Genomic DNA, 26,151 nt, shown 5'->3' with positions numbered 1-26,151 from the left:
GTTCTACTGTCTTTCCCACTAGGCTCTGCTCCCAGTCGATTTTTGTCAGTTCCTCCCTCATGCCCCTGTAGATACCTTTATTTAACTGTAACACCTTTACATCTGATTCTACCTTCTTTCTTTCAAATTGGAGATTGAATTCTACCATATTATGATTACTGCCTCCTAAGTGCTCCCTTACTTTAAGATCTTTAATCAAGTCTGGCTCATTACATAACAGTAAGTCCAGAATGGCCTGTTTCCTCGTGGGCTCCATCACAAGCTGTTGCAAAAAGCCCTCCTGTAAACATTCAATGAATTCCCTTTCCTTGGGTCCACTGGCAGCATTATTTACCCAGTCTACCTGCATATTGAAGTCCCCCATGATCACTGTGACCTTGCCTTTCTGACATGCACTTTCTATTTCGTGGTGCATTTTGTGCCCCTGGTCCTGACCACTGTTAGGAGGCCTGTACATAACTCCCATTATGTTTTTTTTGCCTTTGTGGTTCCTCAAATTATGTTATGTTATTTATTTGAATTCGACTATGCTGTTAGTCCATTTGTAATGTTTTGGGGAGTGCGTCCTGCATTATTATTCTTCCATTTTTATATAATCGTACCCTCTTTCTCCACTCACTATATTAACCTGTTAACTGGTTGTTCAATGGATCAGGCATTTCATCTCGAGGCACTGGTCACTCAAATATTCTGCTATGAATTAATTCTGCAATGTGTTGCTTGTATTTATGTTGGCCCTTTCAGTTGTTCTGCTCTGTACCCGTTTTCCACATTTTGTCTGTTATTCTGTTGCATTCGCTATTTAAAAATTGGTTAGAAAACATAACAAAAGAAATATTAAAAATATTAACTCATCCATGAATACATTCAGTGACTCCCAGACTCCACAGGTCCCTTTGGAAGAGAAATCCAGAGACTAACAACACTCTTGAAGGAAGAGATGACTGAAATATATAACGGAGCTACAGCACAATATTACACTACTGAAATAATAATAAATATACTTCATTATAGAACCATGAACAATATATCTAATATGTACCAAATAACAACACTGGACATATCTCTGTCCGATATTAATTTACTGACCCCTTAAATATCAGCCAAATCCTGGGGAAACCAGCCCTTTAATTGTGAACTTCAGGAAAGAGACCATTCTTTTAACCAGACAAATAAATGTGTCAAGCTGAGGGAGCAAAGGATGTCAATGTCTTTAAGACAGTAAGAAGTTTTACAACTCCAGGTTCAAGTCAAACAGGTTTCTTTCGATATCACTAGCTTTCGGAGCGCTAGTGAGAACAAACCTGTTGGACTTTAACCTGGTGTTGCAAGGCTTCTTACTGTGCTCACCCCAGTCCAACGCCGGCATCTCCACACAATGTCTTTAAGAGAGAAAAAGAGACGTGGGCCAAGCTTTCCAGTCTGCACCCCCCTGGATTCACTTCCTTTCCCTTCAGTTGCTGCAAGTGACCAATTGAAGGTGAGAATGGGGGAAGAAAAGAAATTGTTTCACTCACAGATGTTGGAGACAGGAGGAGGTTTTACCTTCACTTCCGCTGTGACATCACCATGCCTCCCTGAATCAGCCAATAGGAATTACTCTATTCCGCGGTGTCGTCACTGGGTTCCAGTGCGCGGACGCGGGAGCCCCGCCCGTTCAACCCCCTCCCTCCACACCTCCTCGAGACAAGTTTCCAGACAACCGGCTGACGGCTCCGACCAGAGCTGGAAGCCGCTCGGTGATCTCCTCCCTGCCTGAGACTGCGCATGTCTAAAGGAGTGGAAGCTGCGCATGTCTAAAGGAGTGGAAGCTGCGCATGTACAGGGGAGCTCACCTCCTGACCGTCCTGCTGAGGCATTGACCAATGGGAACAGTTGCGCGACCGGAAGTACTCTGGTCCTCCAGCCAATCAGAGCGCGGGGTTGGTGTGACTGAGCTTCACTCCGGCGGAAACTTCCTCCTGGGCCTTCAGCAAACAAACCTCCAGACGCCGCTGGTTCTCCAGCATTCTGCACCTTTCATCAGCAGTGACAGAAATGATCACCCCCCCCCCCCCCGGCCTGAGCTTTACACGTCTGGCGGGGGAAATACCAGGGGCCGAGTTAACGGAAGAACTCAAACTCTTCCTGAAAATGTGCAGTGAATGAAGTATCTCTGATCAGGGAGGCATCAAACCTCCACCTTCTCGTCCTGGGGGTGAGCCCTCCAGCAGAATCTCAAGAAAACCGGGGGGGGGGGGGGGGGGGAGATGGGCAGTATTTATGATGTTCCCTGTGGTGCAAGGGGACACCAGGTCGTTCTCGGCACGAAGAAGTCGGCGATTCTAGTCTGACATTGCTGTGGAACGGGAAAGAAGGTAAAATCTCCGCGCCTCGGGTGCAAAGTTCCCCAAATATCCACATAACCCACCTCCTCACAAGCCGGGCGGGGGGGGGGGGGGGGGGGCCTGGTAACCGGGAGCTTATCCACCAGAGGATATAAGTGGCCGTTGAAGTGACCAACCACAAAAGAGTTAGTCGAAGCTAACAGCAAAATCCACAAAAGCCTTCGCAATGAACTCCGGGTGTCGTTCGGGCATCCATAAACATTCATTATTGAAACAGCATCTCCATGCACCAAACCTCTAATGATCACATATCCATCTCCTTTGTCCTCAGTACAGGTTTCAACCTTAAAAGGGATATTTCTATTAATAAGCATTGCCACACCCATGTTACTTGATGACAAAGAGGCAAAGAAAATCCTTCCCAACCGATCCAGCCTCAATTTACAGTGTTCCTCATCATAGAATCCCTACAGTGCAGAAGGATGCCATTCAGCCCATCGATTCCGCATCTGCCTTTGAAAGAGGACCCTACCTAGGCCCATGACTCCACCGTGTCACTGTCACCCAGTAACCCTACCTAACCTATTTGAATACCAAGGGGCCAATCCACCTAACTTGCACATCTTTGCCCTGTGGGAGGGAACCGGAGAAGCCAGAGAAAACCCACGCAGACATGAGGAGAAGGTGCAAACTCCAACCAGGCAGTCACTCGAGGCCCGAATTTAACTTGTGTCCCTGATGCTGTGAGGCAGTTGTGCTAACCACTGTGCCACCTTGCCGCACCAAATGAGTTTAAGCTTGATGAGATTCCTGCAATAAAGCTATGTCGACTTTCACCTTAAGAAAGGAGAGGATTTTTTTCCTTCTGATGGGGTGATGGATGCCCCGTACATTCCCTGAGAAAATTTGCAGATTAACTGCCGCCATTAGCTAGACGACAGAGAACAGGAACAGATTTTCACACCACAGTCGGGTATGCGCCATGACCCCCTGCTCCAACTCATTTTACACCAAAGGCACCAAAATCTCCCCAAACTGCTCCTTTCCCGGATAAATGCCCCGTCTGTACCAGAGTAGGATAAAGTCAACAACACATAAACCCTCCCATAATAACAAAAAGACAAAAGAATCACCACCACAATAGATCCAAGGGGACATTCCTCAATATGACTGAGGACCCGAAGGATTAACCCCACGGCCAGACTGTCGTTACCCTCGGGATACCTTCTCCAAACTGAGGAGAAGAAAAGAAGGGCCAACAAGGGAATGGGGATCGAATGTCCCTCCCACATTTTAGACCCACCCGTGAAAACGTGCATCCACCACCACCCACCCGTTGGCAATGGCGCCACTCGGTTCTGCCATGATTAACGTTCGGATAATAGAAGAAAGACGACGGATAATCAGCATACGGCACATCTACCATAACTGAGATAAAATAATATGAGTCCCTGTAACACTCGAGGGAGGAGAAGACATTCAATCGGCCCTCACAGAATAACAACTCCCTTCAACAGGATAAAAGATAACAAATTCAGACAACAAATAAGTGATAAGGAAAGAGTCCGGATTAGTTAGTCCGAGCTGCAAACCATCCCTACAAATCCTTGCCCTTCATGGATTTAATGAAGGCCGATGCAGTAGTCGGATTATCAAAAGACTTGACGGACTTGTCGGATACAATTTACAGGGTCACAGGGTAAAGCGACAGAATTCACTCCCGCAGCCTTGAGTTCCCTTCAAACTTCATCGAAGCCTCGATGCTTCGTTTGTGTGGCTGCCAAAAGAAGGAAATCCTCACTCCCTCATGGAGCCGGGTCCCACCTCACCTTACCTGTCTCCAGGACCCTCTGGTGATCTTTAAATTGTGGAAGCGAATGATTACAGGCCTGGGATGAAAACTATCCCTCGGTCTCAAAGACATGATCCGGGGCCCTTTCTAATTTGAAACACCCAGGCTTCACATCCAGCTTGAGAAAACGTGGCAGCCGGTCCTCGAAGGACCTGTCGGGAGCCTTACCCTCCACACCTTCTGGTAGGCCGACGACTCGGATGTTCTTTCTCTGACCCTCGGTTCTCCAAGTCCCCCAGGACCTCCCCCACGGCACTCAGACGGTTCTCCAAGGATTTAATTCCTGCCTCCGCCGAGGAGGCATCTTGCTCAACGTTCAGAATTCTCTCCTTGGGTTCGTCGTTCCTTTTCTTGGAACTCATGAGCTCACAGATATTGAGTCAGCACACTCAGCCTTTGATCAGTAACACGGAGAATGTTGATGACATAGGTTGGTCAATGACCCCACAAAATAGACGAGCAGGCTTGATGGGCTGAATGGCTGACTGCAGCTCCTATTTGTTATGGTCTCTGTGTCCAGGACAGGAAGCAGTGAGCATGGATCTGTCAATCAGCCTGAATCAGCACCTTCAGGAGAATTGGGAGGGTGAATATTAGATATAGCAGGGTGAGAATGGAGGGAGAGTGTGTGGGACGGAGATTTACAGCTTTTGGGGAATGAGAGAGGAAAAAATGATCTGTCGAATTGTCTATTCTGAATTTCTATCCTGTGCTGACAGTGATGACTTTTGTAAATTGTTTTTACAGGACATTAGAACAAGAGGAATTACAGACAGAAATCTCAAACTTTACGTCTCAATCTGACTGGGTCTCAATTCCTTGGAACTGAATATCACCGGACTTTGAATCTAGAAGGAGAAATGTTTGTCTGTTCTGTCGGCTTCAAAAGATTTTAACCATCAGTGTGACTGGAAAAGCACCGAGACACACACACCCGAGTGAGAGTGTTCCAGAGCACTGACTGTGGAAAGAGCTTTAACCAGTTACACAGCCTGAAAAAACATCACATCATTCACAGCGGGGAGAGATCGTACACGTGTTCTGTGTGTGGACGAGGCTTCAACTGATTGTCCGACCTGGAGAAACACGAGGAGACCCAACACATGGAGAAACCGTGGAAATGTGGGGACTGTGGGAAGGGATTTAGAGCCCCATCACAGCTGGAAGCTCATAGACGCATTCACACTGGGGAGAGGCCATTCACCTGCTCTGTGTGTGAGAAGGGATTCATTCAGTTATCCGCCCTGCGGACACACCAGCGAGTTCACACTGAGGCGAAGCCATTCACCTGTTCTCAGTGTGAGAAGGGATTCACTACTTTATCGAGCGTGCGGATACATCAGCGAGTTCACACTGGGGAGAAGCCATTCGCCTGCTCTGTGTGTGGGAAGGGATTCACTCTGTTATGTGCCCTGCAGACACACCAGCGAGTTCACACTGGGGAGAAGCCATTCACCTGCATTCAGTGTGAGAAGGGATTCACTCAGTTATCCAGCCTGCAGTCACACCAGAGAATTCACACTGGGGAGAGACCGTTCACTTGCTCTCAGTGTGAGAAGGGATTCACTACTTTATCGAGCCTGCGGAGACACCAGCGGGTTCACACTGGGGAGAGGCCGTTCACCTGTTCTCAGTGTGGGAAGCGATTCACACAATCATCCGACCTGCAGATACACCAGCGGGTGCACACTGGGGAGAGGCCATTCACCTGCTCTCAGTGTGGGTTGGGATTCACTCAGTTATCCGCCCTGCAGTCCCACCAGCGAGTTCACACTGGGGAGAGGCCGTTCATCTGCTTTCAGTGTGAGAAGGGATTTGGTGATTCATCCACCCTGCGGATACATCAGCGAGTTCACACTGGGGAGAGGCCGTTCACCTGCTCTCATTGTGAGAAGAGACTCACTACTTTAAAGAGCCTGCAGATACATCAGCGACTTCACACTGGAGAGAGGCCGTTCACCTGCTCTCAGTGTGAGAAGAGATTCACCACTTCATCGAGCCTGCGGATACACCAGCGAGTTCACACAGGGGAGAGGCCTTTCACCTGCTCGGAGTGTGAGAAGGGATTCACTCGGTTATCCAGCCTGCAGACACACCAGCGAGTTCACACAGGGTAGAAGCCGTTAACCTGCTCTTAGTGAGAGAAGGGCTTCAGATATCCAAACTGCAGGAACCCAAGCGAGTTCACACCTGGAAGAAGCCATTCACCTGCTCTGAGCAGGGGAAACATTCACTGATCTGTCCTAACTACCGAGACACTAGCGAGTTAATTCTGGGGAGAGACCATTCATCTGCTCTCAATGTGGGGCGGGGTTTTGTGATTCAGCACACCTGTTGTGACTCCAACAAGTTCACAATAAATTACAGATGTTGGCTCCGTTGTTATTGTTTCTGCTCTCACTGACCAGAAAAAGGTGTAATTCTGTTCTCTCTGCATCTAAAGACTATCTCCAGATCATTTGGTGAATTCAGAGTGATGACTGCTCTCAGAGAATTTAAACCTGATGTTCTTCTGTAAAAAGGATTTTTGTCTTACGGATGTTCACAGGAAAGTTTAAGGATTGCTTATAGTATTGTATTCTTTGGGGGGTATATTTGAATTGATGGGTGCTAAGATGTTCACTGTATGTTTTAAAAAGGTTAACTGAGTTCATAGAATAAACATTGTTTTGCTTTAAAAATTACTTTTAAATTTCTGCTGCACCACACCTGTAGAGTGGGCCGTGTGCTCCCCATACCACAATCTAGTAAAAGTTGTGGGTCGGGTGAACTCCATGATACACTTTGGGGTTCTCTAAACCCTGGCCCATAACACATGGTATGAGGGGCAAGTTGTCTGTGGTAGATTGGAAAATTACAATAAACATATCACTGAAAGTGGCAACGCAGGTGGATAAGGAGCTAAGAAGGCAGACGGCATGCTTGTCTTCATTGATGTGGGAATTGACTACACAAAATTGTCATGTTAATGCTGCAGCAGTACAGAACCTTAGTTAGGCCACAGGTGGAATATTGCCTACAATTCTGGTCCTCACCAGATTACCAAAAGGTTGTGGAGGCTTTGGAGAGAGTAGAGAGGAAGTTTACCAGGATGTTGCCTGGCCTGGAGGGTATTAACTATGAGGAGAGGTTGGATAAATTCGGATTGTTTTCATTGGAAAGACGGAGGTTGAGGGACGACCTGATAAAAGTTTACAAAATTATGAATGGCATGAACACAGTGGATAGTCAGAAGCTTTTTGCCAGGTTGTAAAAGTCAATTACCAGGTGAACATAGGTTTAAGGTGTGAGGGGCAAAGTTTAGAGGAGATGTGCGAGGGAAATTTTTTACACAGAGGGTGGTGAGTGCCTGGAACTCGCTGCCGGAGGAGGTGGTGGAAGCAGGTACGATAGTGACGTTTAAGAGGCATCTTGACAAATACATGAATAGGATGGGAATAGACGGATACAGACCCTGGAAGCACAAAAGGTTTTAGTTTAGTCAGACATCATGATCCGAGCAGGTTTGGTGGGCCGAAGGGCCTGTTCCTGTGCTGTACTGTCCTTTGTTCTTTGTATGACAGTAGACAATAGACAGGCAACCACTCGCATTTTATTTACATAAAATATAGATTCCTTTAAGAGGCAAAAATTAAACAGCAAAAGTGAAGCTATCGTGGCGAACAAGAAAAGTTAAAGATTCCATTAGATCAATGGAGGAGACAATATAGTAGTGAGCCTGAGGATTGGGAACTTGTGTCAGAATTCAGCAAAGGAGGATCAAGAAACTGATAAATAGCCATGTGAGAGCAAACTGAGGAGAACTGGAAAAGCTCCTGTAGGAATATGAAAAGGAAAAGATTAGCAAAGACCAATGTGGGTCCATTCCAGGCAGAGACAGGAGAGTTTATAATGGGGAATAAGGAAATGGCAGAGAAACTAAACAATGTGAGTCTGTCTTCACAGAGGAAGATATAGAAATCATCCCCAAAACACGAGAGAACCAAGGAACTATTGAGCACGAGGAACTGCAAGAGATTAGTATTAGTGCAAAAGCAGCACTGGAGAAAATAATGGGATTGACAGTTAATAAATCCCCAAAAGCTAATGCTCGACATCCCAGAGTGTTGAAAGAGGTGGCTGTAGAGATAGTGGATACATTGGTGATCATCTTTCAAAATTCTATAGATTCTGGAATGGTTCCTGCAGATTGGAAGGTGGTTAATGTAACCCCAATATTTAAGGAGAGAGAGAGAAAATGGGGAACCACAGACCCATGAGCCTGACATCAGTAGGAGGGAAAATGCTACAATCTATTATAAAGGATGTGATAACATGCGAATTAGGAGCAGGACTAGGCCAATCGGCCCCTCGAGCCTGCTGCACCATTCAATAAGTTCCCGGCTGATCTGATTGTGACCTCAACTACACAGAGGCTCCTTGGAAAATAAATTTGGGAGAGCATAAGAATATTCTTTATTGGCTTCCGGTGGGGTGGGCGAGCAGGGTGGCCGCAAAAAAAAGAGCTCCCGCCCGTAGCCGCGATTCGCGGCGATTTCGGGGAAATCCATGAGACCCCACGCAGTCCCCGACTATCGGCGGCCTTTGGGGCCGCCACGAGCAGCCAGCGGGGCCGGTTTAAAAGCCGGCGAAGAACCCCGTGCGGGTGTTGGGAGGCGGAGGCTGAGGCGTCGGGCCCGGCAGGTCGGAGCAGCGGAGGCGGAGCTACGAAGAGGTCAAGGCGGCAGGCCCGAGCGCCATTTAGGGAGGGTGCTCCACGTCGGATGGCTCCCACCTAGGAAGAAGAAGGTTTGAAGCCTGGTCCCAGGTGAATGTAGAGGAGAAAGAAAGAAGATTCATGGAAGTTTGTTAAAAAGTTTTTTTTTCTCAAAAAAGAAGAATGTCAGATTGATGAAGGGCAGGAGGGTGAAGGGGGAGAGAGGAGAAAGGAAAGAAGATAAAAAACAATAAGCTGCTAAAAGATGCGAAAAGCAGCGTCAAAGAAAGGAGGAAACGTGGGTTCGCCGCCGAAGGAGAAGACGAGCAAAAGAAAAGTGTTGACAGGATGGCGGAAGCCGAACTGCAAGGCGGGACCGCACTACTTACGGTGGAGAAGGTGACCGAGGTGATGGTGGTGGAGTTGGAAAAACGTTTGGTGAGGCACATGGAGATCCTGAGGAAAGAGATGGTGGTCGTGGTGAGGTCATTGTTGGAGGAGGCAAATCGGCCCGATCAGGGTGGAGGTGGCAAAAGCATTGGCCGAGGTGAGAGAGCCGGGCGAGAAGATGAAGGAGGTGGAGGAGGCCGTGACACGACACAGCGACCAGGTCCCCTCGATGGGAGACGAGCTGCGGAGGGTGGTGGAGGTTAACAGAGGGCTCCGAGCAAAGCTGGAAGACTTGGAAAACCGCTCAAGGCGGCACAATTTGAGAATTGTGGGCTTGCCCGAAGGGACAGAGGGCCCAAGGCCAACGCAATACTTCGCTAAGAAGTTAGCGGAGCTGATGGGGGAGGGTGAGAACCCCACCCTGTACGAGCTAGACCGAGCTCATCGGTCATTAAGGCCGAAGCCCAAAGTGAACGAGCCACCAAGGGCAGTAATTATCTGCTTCCATAAGTTTTGCATGAAGGAGAAAGTATTAAGCTGGGCGAAGCAGAAGCGTGAGGTGCTGTGGGATGGTACTGCGGTTCGGATCTACCAGGATTGGACGGTGGAGTTGGCAAAAAGACGAGCGGCGTTTGGGCGAGTGAAGGCGGCTTTGTACAAGAAGGGGGTGCGATTTGGTGTGGTGTACCCGGCGAAGTTGAGAGTAACATATAAAGCCAAAGACTTTTATTTTGAGACAGCGGAGGCGGCTGAGGCGTTCGTGAGGGCAGAAGGCTTGGGACAGACGTGAAGAGCGGAACAGGAAGAAAGACTGTGGACTGTGTTTGAGCGGCTGGAAAATGTACAAATGTTACAACTTTTTTTTAACTGATTTGTATTGAAATTTACTTCTCTTTGCATTGTTGCAGAGTTCCAGTTAATGGTGTTCTGTGTTGCGACGGTTAAATGTTATGTTAGTGAATTGTAGGGGTTGGATTGTTGGGTTTGTTTTGCTGTTTCTTTCTCTGGGACTGGGTGGAAGGGGGCGACAGGTATTGGCGGGGGGAGGGGGGGGGGGAGGGGGGGAGCCACCCGCGCTAGCTAACTAGAGTCAGTTAGTGAACGGGGGTGAGGTGAGAGGAGGACTGCGGACGTTGGAGCCTGGGTAGCAGACTTCAATGGGCCTACGAGGCGAGCAAGAGGGGGTGGAGGGAGAGATGTTGGGGGATGTTTTTGTAGGGGGGGGTTCTTGGGAGGGGGGGAAGGGGTTTGATGTTAACAATGGACAGGGGCGGGTCAGGCTTATGGGGGAGGGCCCGGTGGTATGGTGATGGTGGATAAGAAAGGTGGGGGGGGTGAGAGACCCCCAGTAAGGATAATCACGTGGAACGTGAGAGGGCTAGGAGGTCTGGTCAAGAGGTCAAGGGTGCTTGAACATCTTAAAAGTTTGAAAGCCGATATAGCAATGCTGCAGGAGACTCACTTGAGGGTGAAGGACCAGGTGAGACATAAAAAGGGCTGGGTTAGCGTTTAGTGTTTCACGCCGGATTTGATGGAAGGGCTCGAGGGGTAGCGGTGCTGGTCAGCAAAAGGGTACGCTTCCAGATGGAGAAGGTGGTGGCAGATCAGGGGGGTAGACATGTGATTGTGACAGGGGCATTGGAGGGGAGATTAGTGGCTCTGTTAAGTGTATACGGTCCCAATTGGGACGATGTGGGATTCGTGAGGAAGGTGGTTGGGGTTATTCACGACTTAGACACGCATGAGCTGATTGTGGGGGGGGTCTGGAACCTGGTGCAGGAACCAAGGTTGGACAGATCATGGCCACGCTCGCTGGTCCCATCAGGGGGGGCGAAGGCGCTGGCTGGGCTAATGGTGGAAATGGGAGGGGTGGACCCTTGGAGGTTCCTGCACCCAAGGGAACGGGAGTATTCGTTTTTCTCAGCGGTCCATAAGGTATACTCGCGGATCTACTTTTTTGTGGTGGGGAAGGCTTTGCTGGCTGGAGTCAAGGGGTCGTAATACTCTGCAATTGCAGTGTCAGATCACGCTCCACATTGAGTGGATATGGTGCTAGAGAAGGGGGCAGCGCAGAGACCGGGGTGGAAACTGGATGTGGGGCTTTTGGGGAACCAAGTATTCTGAGAGAAAATTGAAACGGTAATTAAGGAATATGTAGGTTTCAATTGTACGGGTGAGGTGTCGAAGGCAGTCATCTGGGAGGCTCTAAAGGCAGTGGTGAGAGGTGAGGTAATTTTGTTTAAGGCTAGGGTGGATAAGGAGGAGAGGTTGGAGCGGCAGAGGGTAATAGATGAGATGTTGGAGGTAGATAGGAGGTATGCAGAGGATGGGGACCCGGCAAAGCTGGAAAAGAGGAAGGAACTACAGCCGAGCTTCAACCGACTGTCCACCAGGAAGGCGGTGCGCCAACTGAGACGAGCAAGGGGTACAGTTTATGAACATGGAGATATGTTAGCAGGTCAGCTCCGGAGGGAGGCAGCGGCAAGGGAAATTCTTCAGGTGAAGGATAGGGCAGGGAAGTTGGTGGTGGCCCCAGTGCTGATTAACAAGGTTTTTGAGGAGTTTTATGAGAGGTTGTACAAGTCAGAGCCACTCGGAGGAGACCGTGAGATGCAGGAATTTCTCGATGGGTTGGAGTACCCGAGGCTAGGGGAGGGGGACAGGGCTACATTAGAAGGAGCAATAATGGAGCAGGAGATAAAGGATGCGATTGAGAGGATGCAGTCGGGGAAGGTGGCAGGGCCGGATGGGTTTCCGGTGGAATATTATAAAAAATTTAAGGATAGGTTGGCACCCCTGATGGTGGGGATGTTTGAGGAGGCGATAGGGAAGGGGGTATTGCCACAAACCTTGGGGCAGGCATCGATGTCCCTGTTACTAAAAAAAGATAAAGATCCGACTGAGTGTGGGTCGTATCGGCCCATATCACTTCTGAATGTGGACGTAAAAGTGTTGGCGAAGGTACTGGCGGGTAGGCTGGAGGAGTGCCTTCCGAAGGTAATAGGGGAGGATCAGACGGGGTTCGTGAAAGGGAGGCAGCTGTTTTCGAACATTAGGAGGGTTTTGAACGTTGTTATGGCACCGGCGGAAAGAAAGGAAACAGAGGTAGTTGTGGCATTGGACGCCGAGAAGGCGTTTGATCGGGTAGAATGGGGGTACCTGATGGCAGTACTGGAGCGGTTTGGGATTGGACCAAGGTTTGTGAACTGGGTAAAGCTATTATATAAGGAACCGAAGGCGAATGTCCGCACAAATAATATCAGTTCGAGATATTTCTCTCTCCACCGTGGGACGAGACAGGGATGTCCTATGTCCCCCCTGCTGTTTGCACTTGCGATTGAGCCGTTGGCCATCGCATTGAGAAGTTCGGGAGCATGGAAAAGAATAGTGCGGGGGGGGGGGGGGGGGGGGGGGGGGGGGTGGTGGTGGATAGAGCATAGCGTGTCCTTATATGCCGACGACTTGCTGCTGTATGTGTCGGAGCCGAGTGCGTCGATAGGAGGAATATTGGTGCTACTGCGGGTATTTGGGTCTTTCTCGGGGTACAAGTTGAACCTGGACAAGAGTGAGTACTTTGTGGTGTCTCGGCCGGGGGTGGGGGCAGGGGTGGGGGGGCTGCCCTTCCGTAGAGCAGGGACTCATTTTAGGTATCTGGGGGTGCAGCTTGCCCGGGAGTGGGGGAGGCTTCGTAGGTACAATATCACTAGTTTGGTGGGGAGAGTGAAAGCCGATCTGTTTTCAATGCCTACCGATTTTCCTGCCAAATACTTTTTTCAGGGAGATTGAGGGAAGGATTACCTCATTCATATGGGGAGGGAAGGTGGCCAGAGTGAGAAAGGTGCTGCTACGGAGGGGAAGGCAGGCAGGGGGTTTGGGTCTCCCGAACTTGTTGTACTACTACTGGGCGGCGAATGTGGAGAAAGTGCGGAGCTGGGTCAGACGGGTGGATTCTCAGTGGGTCAGAATGGAGGAGAGTTTGTGCAGGGGGTGGGGGTTGAAGGCACTTGCAACAGCGCCGCTCCCGATAGCTCCGGGGAAATATTCAGGGAGTCCGGTAATAATAGCTTCATTGAAAATCTGGAGGCAGTTTCGCCAACACTTCGGGTTGGGTTTAGGGTCAAGGGAAATGCCGATTCGGGGGAACCACAGATTTGAGCCAGGGAGGTGGGATGGAAGTTTTTGGAAATGGGAAGAGAAGGGGATTAAGACGCTAAAAGATTTGTTTCTTCGGGGTCGGTTTGCAGGATTGTGGGAGCTGGAAGTGAAGTATGGGCTAGAGCAGGGAGAAGGGTTTAGGTACATGCAGGTCTGGGATTTTGCCAGGAAGGAGATACAGAGCTTCCCAGAGGAACCGGCCTCCACATTGCTGGAGGAGGTGTTGACGACAAGGGGACTGGAGAAGGGGGCAGTGTCAGCGGTGTACGCAGCTATTCTGGAAGAGGATAAGGCACCACTGGAAGGGATCAAAGCAAAGTGGGAGGAAGAGCTGGGAGAGGTTATAGAGGAGGGGGTCTGGTGTGAGGTGCTCCGGAGAGTGAATGCCTCCACCTCATGTGCGAGGTTGGGGCTGATACAGCTGAAGGTGGTATATAGAGCGCACCTCACGAGGACGAGGATGAGCTGATTTTTTGAAGGAGTAGAGGATGTGTGTGAGCGTTGCGGGAGGGGGCCTGCGAATCACATTCATATGTTTTGGTCCTGTCCAAAGCTAGGGGAGTACTGGAAGGAGTTGTTTCGGGTAATTTCCAAGGTGGTGCGTGTGAAACTGGACCCGGGTCCCCAGGAGGCCATATTCGGGGTGTCGGACCAGCCAGGGTTGGAAACGGGAGTGGAGGCAGATATCATAGCCTTCGCCTCGTTGATCGCCCGAAGCGGATCCTGCTGGGATGGAGAGCAGCCTCCCCACCCAGTGCCCTGGCGTGGCGTGGCGGGGGGACCTGTTGGAATACTTGACCCTTAAGAAGGTTAAGTTCGAACTGAGGGGAAGTCGGAGGGGTTCTACAAGTCATGGGCACTATTTATTATGCACTTTCAAGAACTGGATAACATCGACATTAGTTGGGGGGGGGGGGGGGGCGGGTGGCTGTGTAGATTAAGGGTGACTACGGGTAATCCCTGATTCCTTTTTGTCATTTGTTTATGTAAACATGTGGGCTGAGGTTTGGGGGTTGGTGGGCGGATGGGATCGTTGTTATTATGGGGATTGACATATCTTGCTGATTATTGTTTATTGTTGATGGGTGTAAATGTGGGAGAAAATGTGAAAAAGTAGAATAAATTTTTTTAAAAAATAAATAGAAAAAGGAAATAGAGGCACTGGAGAAGATGCAACAAAGATTCACAAGAATAATACCAGAACTGAGAGCATTTTTATCATAGAATTTGCATAGAAGGGGGCTATTCGGCCCATCGAGTCTACACATGCCCTTGAAAGAGCACCCTACATAAGCCCACACCTCCATCCTATCCCCATAACGCAGTAACCCCACCTAACTGTTGGACATTAAGGGCAATTTATCACGGCCAATCAACCTAACCCGCACATCTTTGGACTGTGGGAGGAAACCGGACCACCCGAAGGAAGTCCACGCAGAGACGGGGAGAACGGGCAGACTCCGCACAGACAGTGACCCAAGCCGGGAATCGAACCCAGGTCCTTGGCACTATGATGCAACAGTGCTACCCACTGTGCTACCTGCCGCCCCATTGCACATTAACCCTCAGGAAAGGCTGGGGCTGCTTTTCGCTAGAAAAAAAAAGACTCGAGGGTGATCTGATGGAAGTCCTTAAGATTATGAAGAGTTCAATAATCCAATAGGGATTTGATGAGAAACCTCTTTACCCAGCGAGTGGTGAGAATGTGGAACTCACTACCACAGCGAGTGGTTGAGGGGAACAGCATGAATACATTGAAAGGGAACCGAGATTCATAGAATCATTGAATTTACAGTGTAGAAGGAGACCATTCAGCCCATCGAGCCTGCACTGGCCCCTGGAAGCATACATGAGGTAGAAAGGAATAGAAGGATATGCTGATGGGGGAGATGAAGAGGGGTGGGTGGAGGCTCATGTGGAGCATCAATACTGACAGAGACCAATTGTGTTGTTGCGCTCCGAGGTTCAAAGAGCATCAAACTAATAAAGATTTTGACCAATGAAGGAATTTTATTTCCCTATTAAGGGGCAATTTAGTGTGGCCAATCCACCTACCCTGCACATCTTTGGGTTGTGGGGTGAGACCCACGCAGACACGGGGAGAATGTCCACACGGACAGTGACCCGGAGCCGGGATGAAACCCGGGTCCTCGGTGCCGTGAGGCAGCAGTGCTAACCCCTGCACCACCGCGCCGCCCTGACATCAGCTATTTGTGAAGGGGATATGATAATGCACGGTTTGAATAAACTGCACATACACTGTATTTCCCAAAATAATTCCATTATATTCCTCCATGTCCAGTTGTATCTGTGCCTTTTCCATGTAAGGTTTACTGAACAGTAAGGATATCTCCTCAGATCAGTGATGGCAGACTCGGCTAGTGAGTGGGCCGCATGAGTGACCCTCATTCATCTCTGTGTCGGCAAGATTGAAATCCACTAACTGTGACCTATCTATCAGATTAAATACATTTAATACACACCAAATATTTCATAACGAGTTATAGAAAATGCTTAGTTCAATTCATTTATATTTTAATTGAACTATCAACTTCAAATGTTAAAAATAAAATATTTACACTTTGGATGCAGAGGGAGTGCACGGCTCACAGTCAATGTTGTGCAATCAGAATGCTCCTCACTTCACTTCCCCTCGCTTTACATGTGTCAAGTCAAGTCGCCATAGTGCCAGTTGACCACAGGCTGCCTTCCCCTTTGACAGGGAGAGCTGAGATATGGTGATTTAACTGGAGGATCACCATACCTCAGGTGAAGGCCAAGGTTGAGAAGGCAAAGCCTTCATGAATAACCTCAGCCAGTACGGGAATTGAACACGTGCTGTTGGCCTCGCTCTGCATCATAAACAAGCTGTCCAGTGGATCACTTCAGTAATACCGGTAGAAAAAAACTATGTGGATGGGAATTGGTGGAATATGGCAACCCTGCCTGTGGGCAACAGTCAGCAAAATGTTTATTGTGGGCCGCGCTCAGAACCCAGATGGGCTGCATGTGGCCCCCAGGCCGCTGGTTTCCCACAACTGCTGTGTGTGTGGGAAGGGATTCACTCAGTCATCCCACATGCTGAGACACAAATGAGCTCACACTGGGGACAAACCGTTCATGTGCTCTGACTGTGGGAAGGGATTCAAACATTCATCCACCCTTCTGACACATTAGAGAGTTCACACAGGGGAGAGACCATTCACCTGCCCGAAGTGTGGGAAGGGATTCAGTGAGTCATTCAATTTTCTGACTCGCCAGCAGGTTCACACTGGGGAGAGGCCTTTCACCTGCACTGTGTGGGGGAAGCGATTCACTCGTTCTTCTAACCTGCGAATACGCCAAGTCACTCACACCAATGAGAGTCCCTTTAAATGCTCTGCCTGTGGGAGTGGCTTCAAAAGTTCTCAAGAACTGATGTCCCACCAGCGCACTCACACTGAGGAGAGACCGTTCAGCTGCTCTGACCTTGGGAAGAGGTTTCTAGGTCATCCAACATGCTGGAACACCAGAGAGTTCACACAAGGAGAGGCCATTCACCTGCTCTGAGTGTGAGAAAGGATTTATTCAGTTATCCAAACTGCAGATGCACCAATGAATCCACATCGGACAGAGGCCATTCACTTGCTCTGATTGTGGGAATGGATTCTGTGATTCATCCACCCTGAAGCCACACCAGTAGAGAGAGGTCGTTCATCTGATCTATTTGTGGAAAAGGATTCACTCTGCTATGCATCCTGTTGAGACAGCAGAGTGTTCAGAAGTGATGACAGGGATTGGCTTCTGCTGTTATTGCTGCTGTTAATCACATCCAGGACTGAACCATCTTCATTCTGACACTTAGTGAGGTTGGACGGTTAGAGGGTTTCTTTCTGCTGGACTGGCCGGTCTCACGACCTTGCTTCCAGTGGGCTGATGCGCTTCGAGTCTGGGAGAGTACATCTCCTTTGAATTGATCCACAAAAGGTCACTTCCCACAACCGAGTGAATCCCTTCCCGCAGTCAGACAGGTGAACGGTCTCTCCCCGGTGTGAACTCATTGGAGTGTCAGCAGGCTGGATAATTGAGTGAATCCGATCCCACAAATGGAGCAGGTTAATGGCCTCTCCCTGGTATGAACTCGCTGGTGAGTCGGAAGGCTATATGAATCACGGAATCCTTTTCAGCAAGTAGAGCAGGTGAACACCACATCCTGGTGAACACTTTCTCCCCAGTGTGAATGCACTGGTCGATCATCTGGCTGAATGACTCAGTGAATCCCTGTCCACATGCAGAGCATTTGAAAGGCCTCTCCAGAGTGTGAATTTACTGCTGTGTCTGCAAGGTGGATAAATTACTGAATCCTTTCCCACATTCAGAGCAGGTGAATGGCTTCTCCCCATTGTGAGCTCTTTGATGTGGCAGCAGGTGGGATGACTGAGTGAATCCCTTCCCACACACAGAGCAGGTGAGTGGCCTCTCCCCAGTGTGACGACATTGATGAGTTTCCAGCACAGATGGGGATCTGAATCCTTTCCCACAGTGCCCACATTTTCAGGTGCAGGCGTCCTTGAGACTCTCCAGGTTTCATAATCAGTTGAAGCCTCGTCCACAGCAAAAACGTGCAGGATTTCTCTCCGCTCTGAATGGTGCGATGTTTTATCAGGCTGTGTAATTGGTTAACACCAGAGCGGCACGGTGGTGCAGTGGTTAGCACTGCTGCCTAGGGTGCGGAGGACCCGGGTTCGATGCCGGCTCCTTGTCTGTGTGGAGTTGCACATTGCCTCCATGTCTGCATGGGTCTCATCCCCCCCAACCCAAAGTTGTGCAGGTTAGGTCGATTGGTCGCACTAAATTGCCCCTTAATTGGACAGAATAATTGAGTATTCTAAATTTATAAAACAAAGTAATTGGTTGACGCTTTTTCCAGTCAGTTCCTTGGAACGCATTTATCCAGGTGTCTGTGTGTCTTGGTGCTTTAAAATCTCTTGAGACAGACAAACATTTCTACTTCTAGGTTCAAAGTCCGATGATATTCAGGTCCCAAGGAATCGAGTGACTTTGTCAGACCCAGATGCGAGATTTACTTTCAGATTTCTGTCTGTAAATCCTCACTTTCTAATGTACTGTAAAAGGAGATTATAAATATCATCACTGTCAAATAAAATAGAAATTCAGAAGACAATTCTAGTTTCAATGGAATATTTTTCCTCCCTCGTTCCCCTCAAGCTGTAAATTTCCATCCCACATACTCCCTCCATTCTCACTCTGTTGTATCTAATATTAACCCATGATTAGATATATGGGGTAGTGGGGGGGAAGTTTATTTCGGCAGTGAGTGCTGATGACTTGGAACTCACTACCTAGTGGTGCAAGTTGAGACGATAAGATTATTTGAAACTGAACGTAGAAGGGCACATGAAGGAAATAAACTTGCAGAGGTATGGTGATATCAAGGAGAAATGGGACAGCCTGAATTGTTCTGCAGAGAGTCGGCATGGACTCAAGTGACTGAATGGATTCCTTCTGTGCTGAAATAAAACTGTGAAATTATTCACAGACCTATATCAGAAGACAAGAAATAATAATAAATGGCTTAACCCCTTTAATGTGAACATTATGAAAGAGACCATTCTTTTAGCCAGACAAATAAATATGTCAAGCTGAGGGAGCAAAGGATGTCAATGTCTTTCAGAGAGAGAGACAGAGAGACCTGGGCTAAGCTTTTCAGAGTCTGCACCCTCCCTGGATTCGCTTCCTTTCCTTCAGTTGCTGCAAGTGACCAATGTCCCCCCAGAATGAGAAAGGAAATGGAAAGGGGGAAACACTGAGCTCCCAGATGAGGAGGAAGTTTTAGTCTGAAACTCATTGTCCAACCTCCGAATTGTGACGTCACAATGAAGCCCTGCCTGAATCAACCAATACCAAATCACTCAGCTCCACGGTGACGTCTGCGGGTTCCAGTGCGCAGTCCCGTCCCCATTGTTCCCCCTCCCCCGACACCTCCTCCAGACACGGATTCCAGGCAACCGGCTGACGGCTCCCGCCAGAGCGAGAAGCCTCTCGGTGATCTCCGCCCAGGTCCGGGACTGCGCATGTTCAAGGGCGGGTTGGTGCGCATGTGCGGGGAGGCGCCGCCCCTTGACCCTCATGCAGAAATATTGACCAATGGCAAACTGGGAGGACCGGAAGGCCTCTTCACCGCCTGCCAATCAGAGTTCCTTCATTGTCTACCTGCAGACTTTGGAAATTGAGCTTGTTAACCTGCTCATTCCTGCCCAGCAAAGCTGCTGCTCCTCACTCTGAATGAGCTTGAGCTTCACACCTCCCGTCTCCAACATCTGTGAGTAAAACACTTTATTTTCTCCCCCTTTCCATTTCTTTTCTCATTCTCACCTTCAATTGGTCACTTGCAGCAACTGAAGGGAAAGGAAGTGAATCCAGGGAGGGTGCAGACTCTGGAAAGCTTGGCCCAGGTCTCTCTCTCTCAAAGACATTGACATCCTTTGCTCCCTCAGTTTGACACATTTATTTGTCTGGCTAAAAGGATGGTATCTTTCCCAATGCTCACAGCTCTGTCACTCTGCCCCTCCGAATCCGCTCCCTGAAGACGATGTATGGGGTAGTTTTTGGCGACTAGGTATTGGGGAATGAGAGAGGAAAAAATGTTCCATAGAAACAAGAGTTGTCGGTTATGAATTTCTATCCTTCACTTTTGTAAACTCGTTTTGTAAACTCCTTTTATAGGATATTAGAAGAGGAGGAATTACAGACAGAAATCTCAAACGTAACCTCTCGATGTGACGGAGTCACTCTATTCCTTGGGACCTGAATATCATCAGCCTTTGAATCTAGAAGGAGAAATGTTTGTCTGTTCTGTCGGCTTCAAAATATTTTAGCCATCAGTGTGACTGGAAAAGCACCGAGACACACACACCCGAGTGAGAGTGTTCCAGAGCACTGACTGTGGAAAGAGCTTTAACCGGTTACACAGCCTGAAAAAAAGATCACACCATTCACAGCGGGGAGAGACCGTACACGTGTTCTGTGCAGGAGGCGTCAACTGCTTGTCTGACCTGGAGAGACACGAGGAGACCCAAAACATGGAGAAACCGTGGAAATGTGGGAACTGTGGGAAGGAATTCAGATCCCCATCTGTACTGGAAGCTCATCGACGCATTCACAATGGGGAGAGGCCCTTTACCTGCTCTGTGTGTGGGAAGGGATTTGCTGTGTTATCCAACCTGCGGGCACACCAGCGAATTCACACCGGCGAGAAGCCATTCAGCTGCTCTCAATGTGGGAAGAGATTCAGTGATTCATCCAACCTGCGGAATCATCAGCTAATTCACACTGGGGAGCGACTGTTCACCTGCTCTCAGTGTGGGAAGAGATTCACTCAGTTATCCCAGCTGAAGAGTCACCAACGGGTTCACACTGGCGAGAAGCCATTCACCTGCTCTCTGTGTGGGAAGGGATTCACTGAGTTATCCAGCCTGAAGAAACATCAGCGAGTTCACACTGGAGAGAGGCCATTCACCTGCTCTCAGTGTGGGAAGGGATTCCGTGTTTCATCCGTACTAGTGAAACACCAGCGAGTTCACACTGGAGAGAGGCCATTCACCTGCTCTGCTTGTGGGAAGGGATTTACTGAGCTATCCATATTGAAGAAACACCAGCGAGTTCACACAGGGGAGAGGCCATACACCTGCTCTCAGTGTGGGAAGAGATTCACTCGGTCAGACACCCTGCAGTCACATGAGCGACTACACACTGGGGAGAGGCCATGCAAATGCCCTCAGTGTGGGAAGGCATTCTATGTTTCAACCAGCCTATGGTCACATCAGCGAGTTCACACTGGGGAGAGGCCGTTCACCTGCTCTCAGTGTGGGAAAGGATTTATTCACTCATCCAGCCTGCGGTCACAACAACGACTTCACACCGGATAAAGGCCACTCGTGCCAACAGCCTGGGAAGGAAATCTGTGATTCATCGCAGCTGCTGATTCGCCAAGTTCACAATTGATTACAGTGGTTGGATTCTGTTATTGTTTCTGCTTCAATTACATCCAGGACTGCATTTTGTTCATTCTGACAGTTGGCCAATGGGGATGGTCAGACGGTTTCTTTCTGCTGGACTGCCGGTCTCACGAGGTTGCCTCCAGTGGGCTGATGCTCTTTGAGACTTGTTGCAATTGCCTGGTTCTAAATTTCACGAGGATCACAGACTGAAAGAGTGTTTGTAAGTTTGAAGATATTTAGTTCCCATTTCTGTTTGGAACCCCCAAAGCTTGCCACCTTGCCATGGAGATGGTCTGTGGTGGTTATATGTTTTTTTCTGTTTAATTTATTTGGGTGTTCTTCACAGAAGAAAACTATGAGGGTATGAAATAAATGAATGAAAATTGCTTATTGTCACAAGTAGGCTTCAAATGAAGTTACTGTGAAAAGCCCCTAGTCGCCACATTCCGGTGCCTGTTCGGGGAGGCTGGTAGGGGAATTGAACTGTGCTGCTGGCCTGCCTTGGCCTGCTTTCAAAGCCAGCGATTTAGCCCTGTGCTAAACAGCCCCCTCGGAGGGGCAAGTTGTTTGAGGTGGATTGGGAAACCGGGATTAGCTAATATTAAAGGAAATATGACATATTTACCAGCTGGTCAGTTAGCTCAGTTGGCTGGTTCATGATGCGGAGCGACGCCAACAGCATGGGTTCAATTCCCCTACAGAGGTTATTGATGAAGGCCCTGCCTTCTCAACATTGCCCCTCACCTGAAGTGTGGTGACCCTCAAGTAAGTAATCACCAGTAAGCGCTCTCTCTCTCAAAGGGGAGAGCAGCCCATGGTCCTTTGGTGACTTTCATTTTACAGAATACAACAAGATTCCTTTAAGGATCACAAATCAAAGTTAAAGATCCCATTAGATCAAAGGAAGCAGCTCTTGAAGTGGCCAAAACAGTAGTAAGCCTGAGGATTGGGAACTTGTTTCGAATTCAGCAAAGGAGGACAAAGAAACTGATAAAGAAAAAATAGAATATGAGAGCAAACTGGGGAGAAACATAAAAACCCACTGGAAAAGCTCCGATAGGAATGTGAAAAGGAAAAGATTAGCAAAGACCAACATGGGTCCATTTCAGGCAGAGACAGGAGAGTTTATAATGGAGAATAAGAAAATGGCAGAGAAACTAAACAATGTGTGTCTGTCTTCATGGAGGAACATACAGAAAATTGTTCAAAAACTCAAGGGAACCAAGGAACTGGTATTCAAGAGGGACTGAAAGAGATTAGTATTAGTAACAAAGTAGTATTGGAGAAATTAATGTGGGTTGAAAGTTAATAAATCCCACAAAGTTGATGCTCTACATCCCAGAGTGCTGAAAGATGTGGCTGTAGAGATAGTGGATACATTGGTGATCATCTTTCAAAGATTCTACAGATTCTGGAATGGTTCCTGCAGGTTGGAAGGTGGTAAATGTAACCCCACTATTTAAGGAGGGAGAGAGTAAACAGGGAACCACAGACGCATTAGCCTGACATCAGTAGGAGGGAAAATGCTACAATCTATTATAAAGGATGTGATAACAGACGATTTAGGAGCAGGAGTAGGCCACTCGGCCCCTCGAGCCTGCTCCACCATTCAATAAGTTCACGGCTGCTCTGATTGTAACTTCCAATCCACATTCCCGCTACCCTCCCGATAACCTTTCACCCTCTTGCTTACCAAGAATCTATCCAGCTCTGCCTTCAAAATATTCACAGACTCTGCTTCCACTGCCCTTTGAGGAAGAGTGCTCCAAAGACTCACGACCCTCAGAGAGAAAAAAGTTCTCCTCTGCCTTAAATGGGCAAGTTATTACTTTTAAAGTGACTCCAATTTCTAGATTCTTCCACAAGAGGAAACATCCTTTCCACATCCACCCTGTCAAGGCCCCTCAGGATCTTTTACGGTTCAATCAAGTCACCTAAACTCCATCGGACACAAGGCCAGCCCGTCCAATCATTCCTCATAAGACCAGCCTCCAATTCCAGGTACGAGTCCAGTAAACCTTCTCTGAACTGCTTCCAACACATTTACATCATTCCTTAAATGAGAGCAATACTGTACACAGTGCTCCAGATGTGGTCTCACCAATGTCCTTTGTAACTGAAGCATAACCTCCCTACTTTTGTATTCAATTCCCCTCACAATAAACAATAACATTCTATTAGCTTTCCTAATTACTTGCTGTACCTGTATACTCGCCTTTTGTGATTCATGCTCTTGGACACCCAGATCCCTCTGAATCTCAGAGCTCTGCAATCTCTCACCGTTTAGATTATAAGCTTTTTTTATTCTTTCTACCAAGATGGACAATTTCACATTTTTCCCTCATTATGCTCCATTTGGCAGATTTTTTCCCACTCACTTAACCGACCTATATCACTTTAGTCTCCTTATGTCCCATTCACAATTTACTTTCCTTCCTATCTTTGTTACAATTGGAACATAGGAGCAGGACTTGGCTATTCAGCCCGTCGAGCCTGCTCCACCATTCAGTACGATCATGGCTGATCATCCACTTCAATGCCTTTCCCCCCACACTATCCCCATATCCCTTTGTGTAGGGGCTGGTTTAGCACAGTGGGCTAAAACAGCTGGCTCATAAAGCAGAATAAGGCCAGCAGCGAGGGTTCCATCCCCGTACCAGCCTCCCCAAACAGGCGCCAGAATGTGGCGATTAGGGGCTTTTCACAGTAACTTCATTTGAAGCCTACTTGTGACAATAAGCGATTTTTGTTTCATTTCATGTTATTGGGATTTAGAAATCTGTGTCTCTGCTTTAAACACACTCAATGACTGAGCTTCCACAGCCCTCTGGGGTAGAGAATTCCAAAGATTCACAACCCTCTGAGTAAAGAAATGTCTCCTCTGAGACTGGTCCTAAATGGCTTCCCCCTTATTTTGAAATTCTGTCCCCTGGTTCTAGACTCTCCAAACGGGGGAAACATCTCACCTGCACCTGTTACCAATTATTTTTGGCTATCCTCAACAGACACAGAATACAAAGCAGCTGATAAATGTGAAGAACAGATGATGAATGCTGCAGCATCGATAGCAACCTGTCTGACCATCAAGAGAAGAATTCTGCTGTCAGAGCCAGGCAACTACAGATCACTGAATTGTTGAAGCTTTTCTTGTGTAATCTTGGAGGCCGCCCCGGTCTTTGGAAATCTAGGAATGGGTAAATTTATGCTCGCGACTGTGACATGTGAGACTAAAATGGACTACACTCGTGTGTATGTTTGCCTGTTGAAAAATGTAAAATGTTATTATAGAGTACAAGTTGCATGTAATCATAAGAAATGTTTAAAATTTTAAAAGTTTTTAGAAAAATAAAGCCATCTGCGTACATCGCTGGTTCATTTTTTTTGAAGGGGGAGGTGTGACGATTGGAAGATTTTTGGAAAATTTGATTATAAATGTATTGGGCAATTTAAGGGTTAAAAGCGTGGGGTTAGAGTGTGATTCACTGCAAAATTATAGAGAGCAGTTTTTGGAGAAAGGTTTGGAGAGAGAAGTTCAATTTTGGGCCCACAATTCTCCCACAGTGAGATAGATTGAGATCTGTATCTTTCTTTTCCTGTTGTTTAATGGGAGATTGAGTAGTAATGTTTAAATGGGTAATTGTAAGCTGTTGTTTTGGGTGTGAAGTTAAAAAGTTTAATATTGTAGCCACAATAAAGTTTTATTTTAAAAATAACCACGCCCTATTTCTTCATGCGATCATTCCTGGAGTGAATCATTCCTTCCGCACAGTCACACAAATAGACTGAAATATTGGGGTTTTGGTCCAGTATCCTAGCCACTGTTGGGGTCTGGTCTGGGATCGGAATAGTGACCGATGTAACAATTGGTTGGTGGCCCATTTTCCAGTCAGTCCTCCAGCACCTTCCTGTCTCTCTATTACTGCGACGCCCATGGCAGTTTCCCAACTGGGACACAGGCCCCGTTATTCTCAGCTAAATTCATCCCTCAGCTCTGTCGCCCGGCTGTCATTGATATGAGCAACAGAGACAGAAAGGTGCAGAGGAGCAAGTGGGAAGTTAAAACTTGTGGCTCAAAATCAATACTTCAACATTTGTCAGTGAAATCCATGTTATTTATACTGGGTTTTTAATTATTAGATTTAGGCATCGGAGGCAAAGGGTGGAGGGTTTTAAAGCGTAACTTTTCCTTTCTAACTAGAATCCGCCATGGCTCAGGGGGCAGCACTATCACCTCTGGGTCAGAAGGTTAAGACCCAGTTAGGGACCTGTGGACAAAAACCAGTTCCAACATTCCTGGTCCCAGCACTGAGTGAATGCTGCACTGTCAGAACAGCTTTCTTTCAAATAAGATATTAAACTGAGGCCCTGTCTCCCCCTGCCCCCGCCCCGCCCACCCCCCCACCCACCCCCACCCCACCCCCCCCCCCCCCCCCACACCCCACCCTCCCCCGCCCCCCCACTTTGAAGAAGAGCAGGGGAGTTATCCCCGGTGTCCCGGTCAATATTTATCCCTCAATCAACATCACTAAAACCAGATCATCTGCTCATTATCATTTGGTGTGTGGGATCTTGCTGTGTGGAAATTGGCCGCTGCGCTTCCTACATTACAACAGTGACTACACTTCAAAAGAACTTCATTGGCTGTAAAGCACTTTGGGACGTTCTGTGGTTGTGAAAGGCGCTATAGACATGTAAGTTTTTTAATTGAAGGTTTATGTTATCTGATCTTGT

At 48.1% G+C, this 26,151-nt stretch overlaps 2 protein-coding genes across 3 annotated transcripts; both read left to right on the top strand.

The window, feature by feature from the left end:
• Positions 1-1,662: 1,662 nt before the first annotated feature.
• Positions 1,663-6,860, top strand: LOC140420423 (uncharacterized). Its single transcript, XM_072504429.1, has 2 exons — positions 1,663-2,357; positions 4,927-6,860. The coding sequence occupies exon 2, from the start codon at positions 5,283-5,285 to the stop codon at positions 6,294-6,296; it is 1,014 nt and encodes a 337-aa protein (XP_072360530.1). The 5' UTR covers positions 1,663-2,357; positions 4,927-5,282; the 3' UTR covers positions 6,297-6,860.
• Positions 6,861-19,545: 12,685 nt separating this feature from the next.
• LOC140420424 (uncharacterized) lies at positions 19,546-25,133 on the top strand. Of its 2 annotated transcripts, XR_011946364.1 has the most exons (3): positions 19,546-19,742; positions 20,147-21,640; positions 24,426-25,133. XR_011946364.1 is itself a non-coding variant. In XM_072504430.1 (2 exons), exon 2 carries the CDS (start codon positions 20,503-20,505, stop codon positions 21,346-21,348), a length of 846 nt encoding a protein of 281 aa, XP_072360531.1. In that variant the 5' UTR covers positions 19,546-19,742; positions 20,147-20,502; the 3' UTR covers positions 21,349-25,133. The 2 variants fall into 2 exon arrangements, 1 of the variants encoding a protein (XP_072360531.1); XM_072504430.1 differs by having other exon boundaries at positions 20,147-25,133.
• The last annotated feature ends 1,018 nt before the right edge of the window (positions 25,134-26,151 follow it).

This window comes from Scyliorhinus torazame, chromosome 5 (genome assembly GCF_047496885.1).
Source record: "Scyliorhinus torazame isolate Kashiwa2021f chromosome 5, sScyTor2.1, whole genome shotgun sequence".
Classification (NCBI taxonomy): Eukaryota; Metazoa; Chordata; class Chondrichthyes; order Carcharhiniformes; family Scyliorhinidae; genus Scyliorhinus; species Scyliorhinus torazame.
Note: the sequence above shows the minus strand (reverse complement) of the source record. Positions and strands in the feature narration are given on the sequence as shown.

Excerpts from the sequence above, each read along its gene's own strand:
- LOC140420423 (XM_072504429.1), top strand. The coding sequence starts at position 5,283 with ATGGAGAAACCGTGGAAATGTGGGGACTGTGGGAAGGGATTTAGAGCC.
- LOC140420424 (XM_072504430.1), top strand. The coding sequence starts at position 20,503 with ATGGAGAAACCGTGGAAATGTGGGAACTGTGGGAAGGAATTCAGATCC.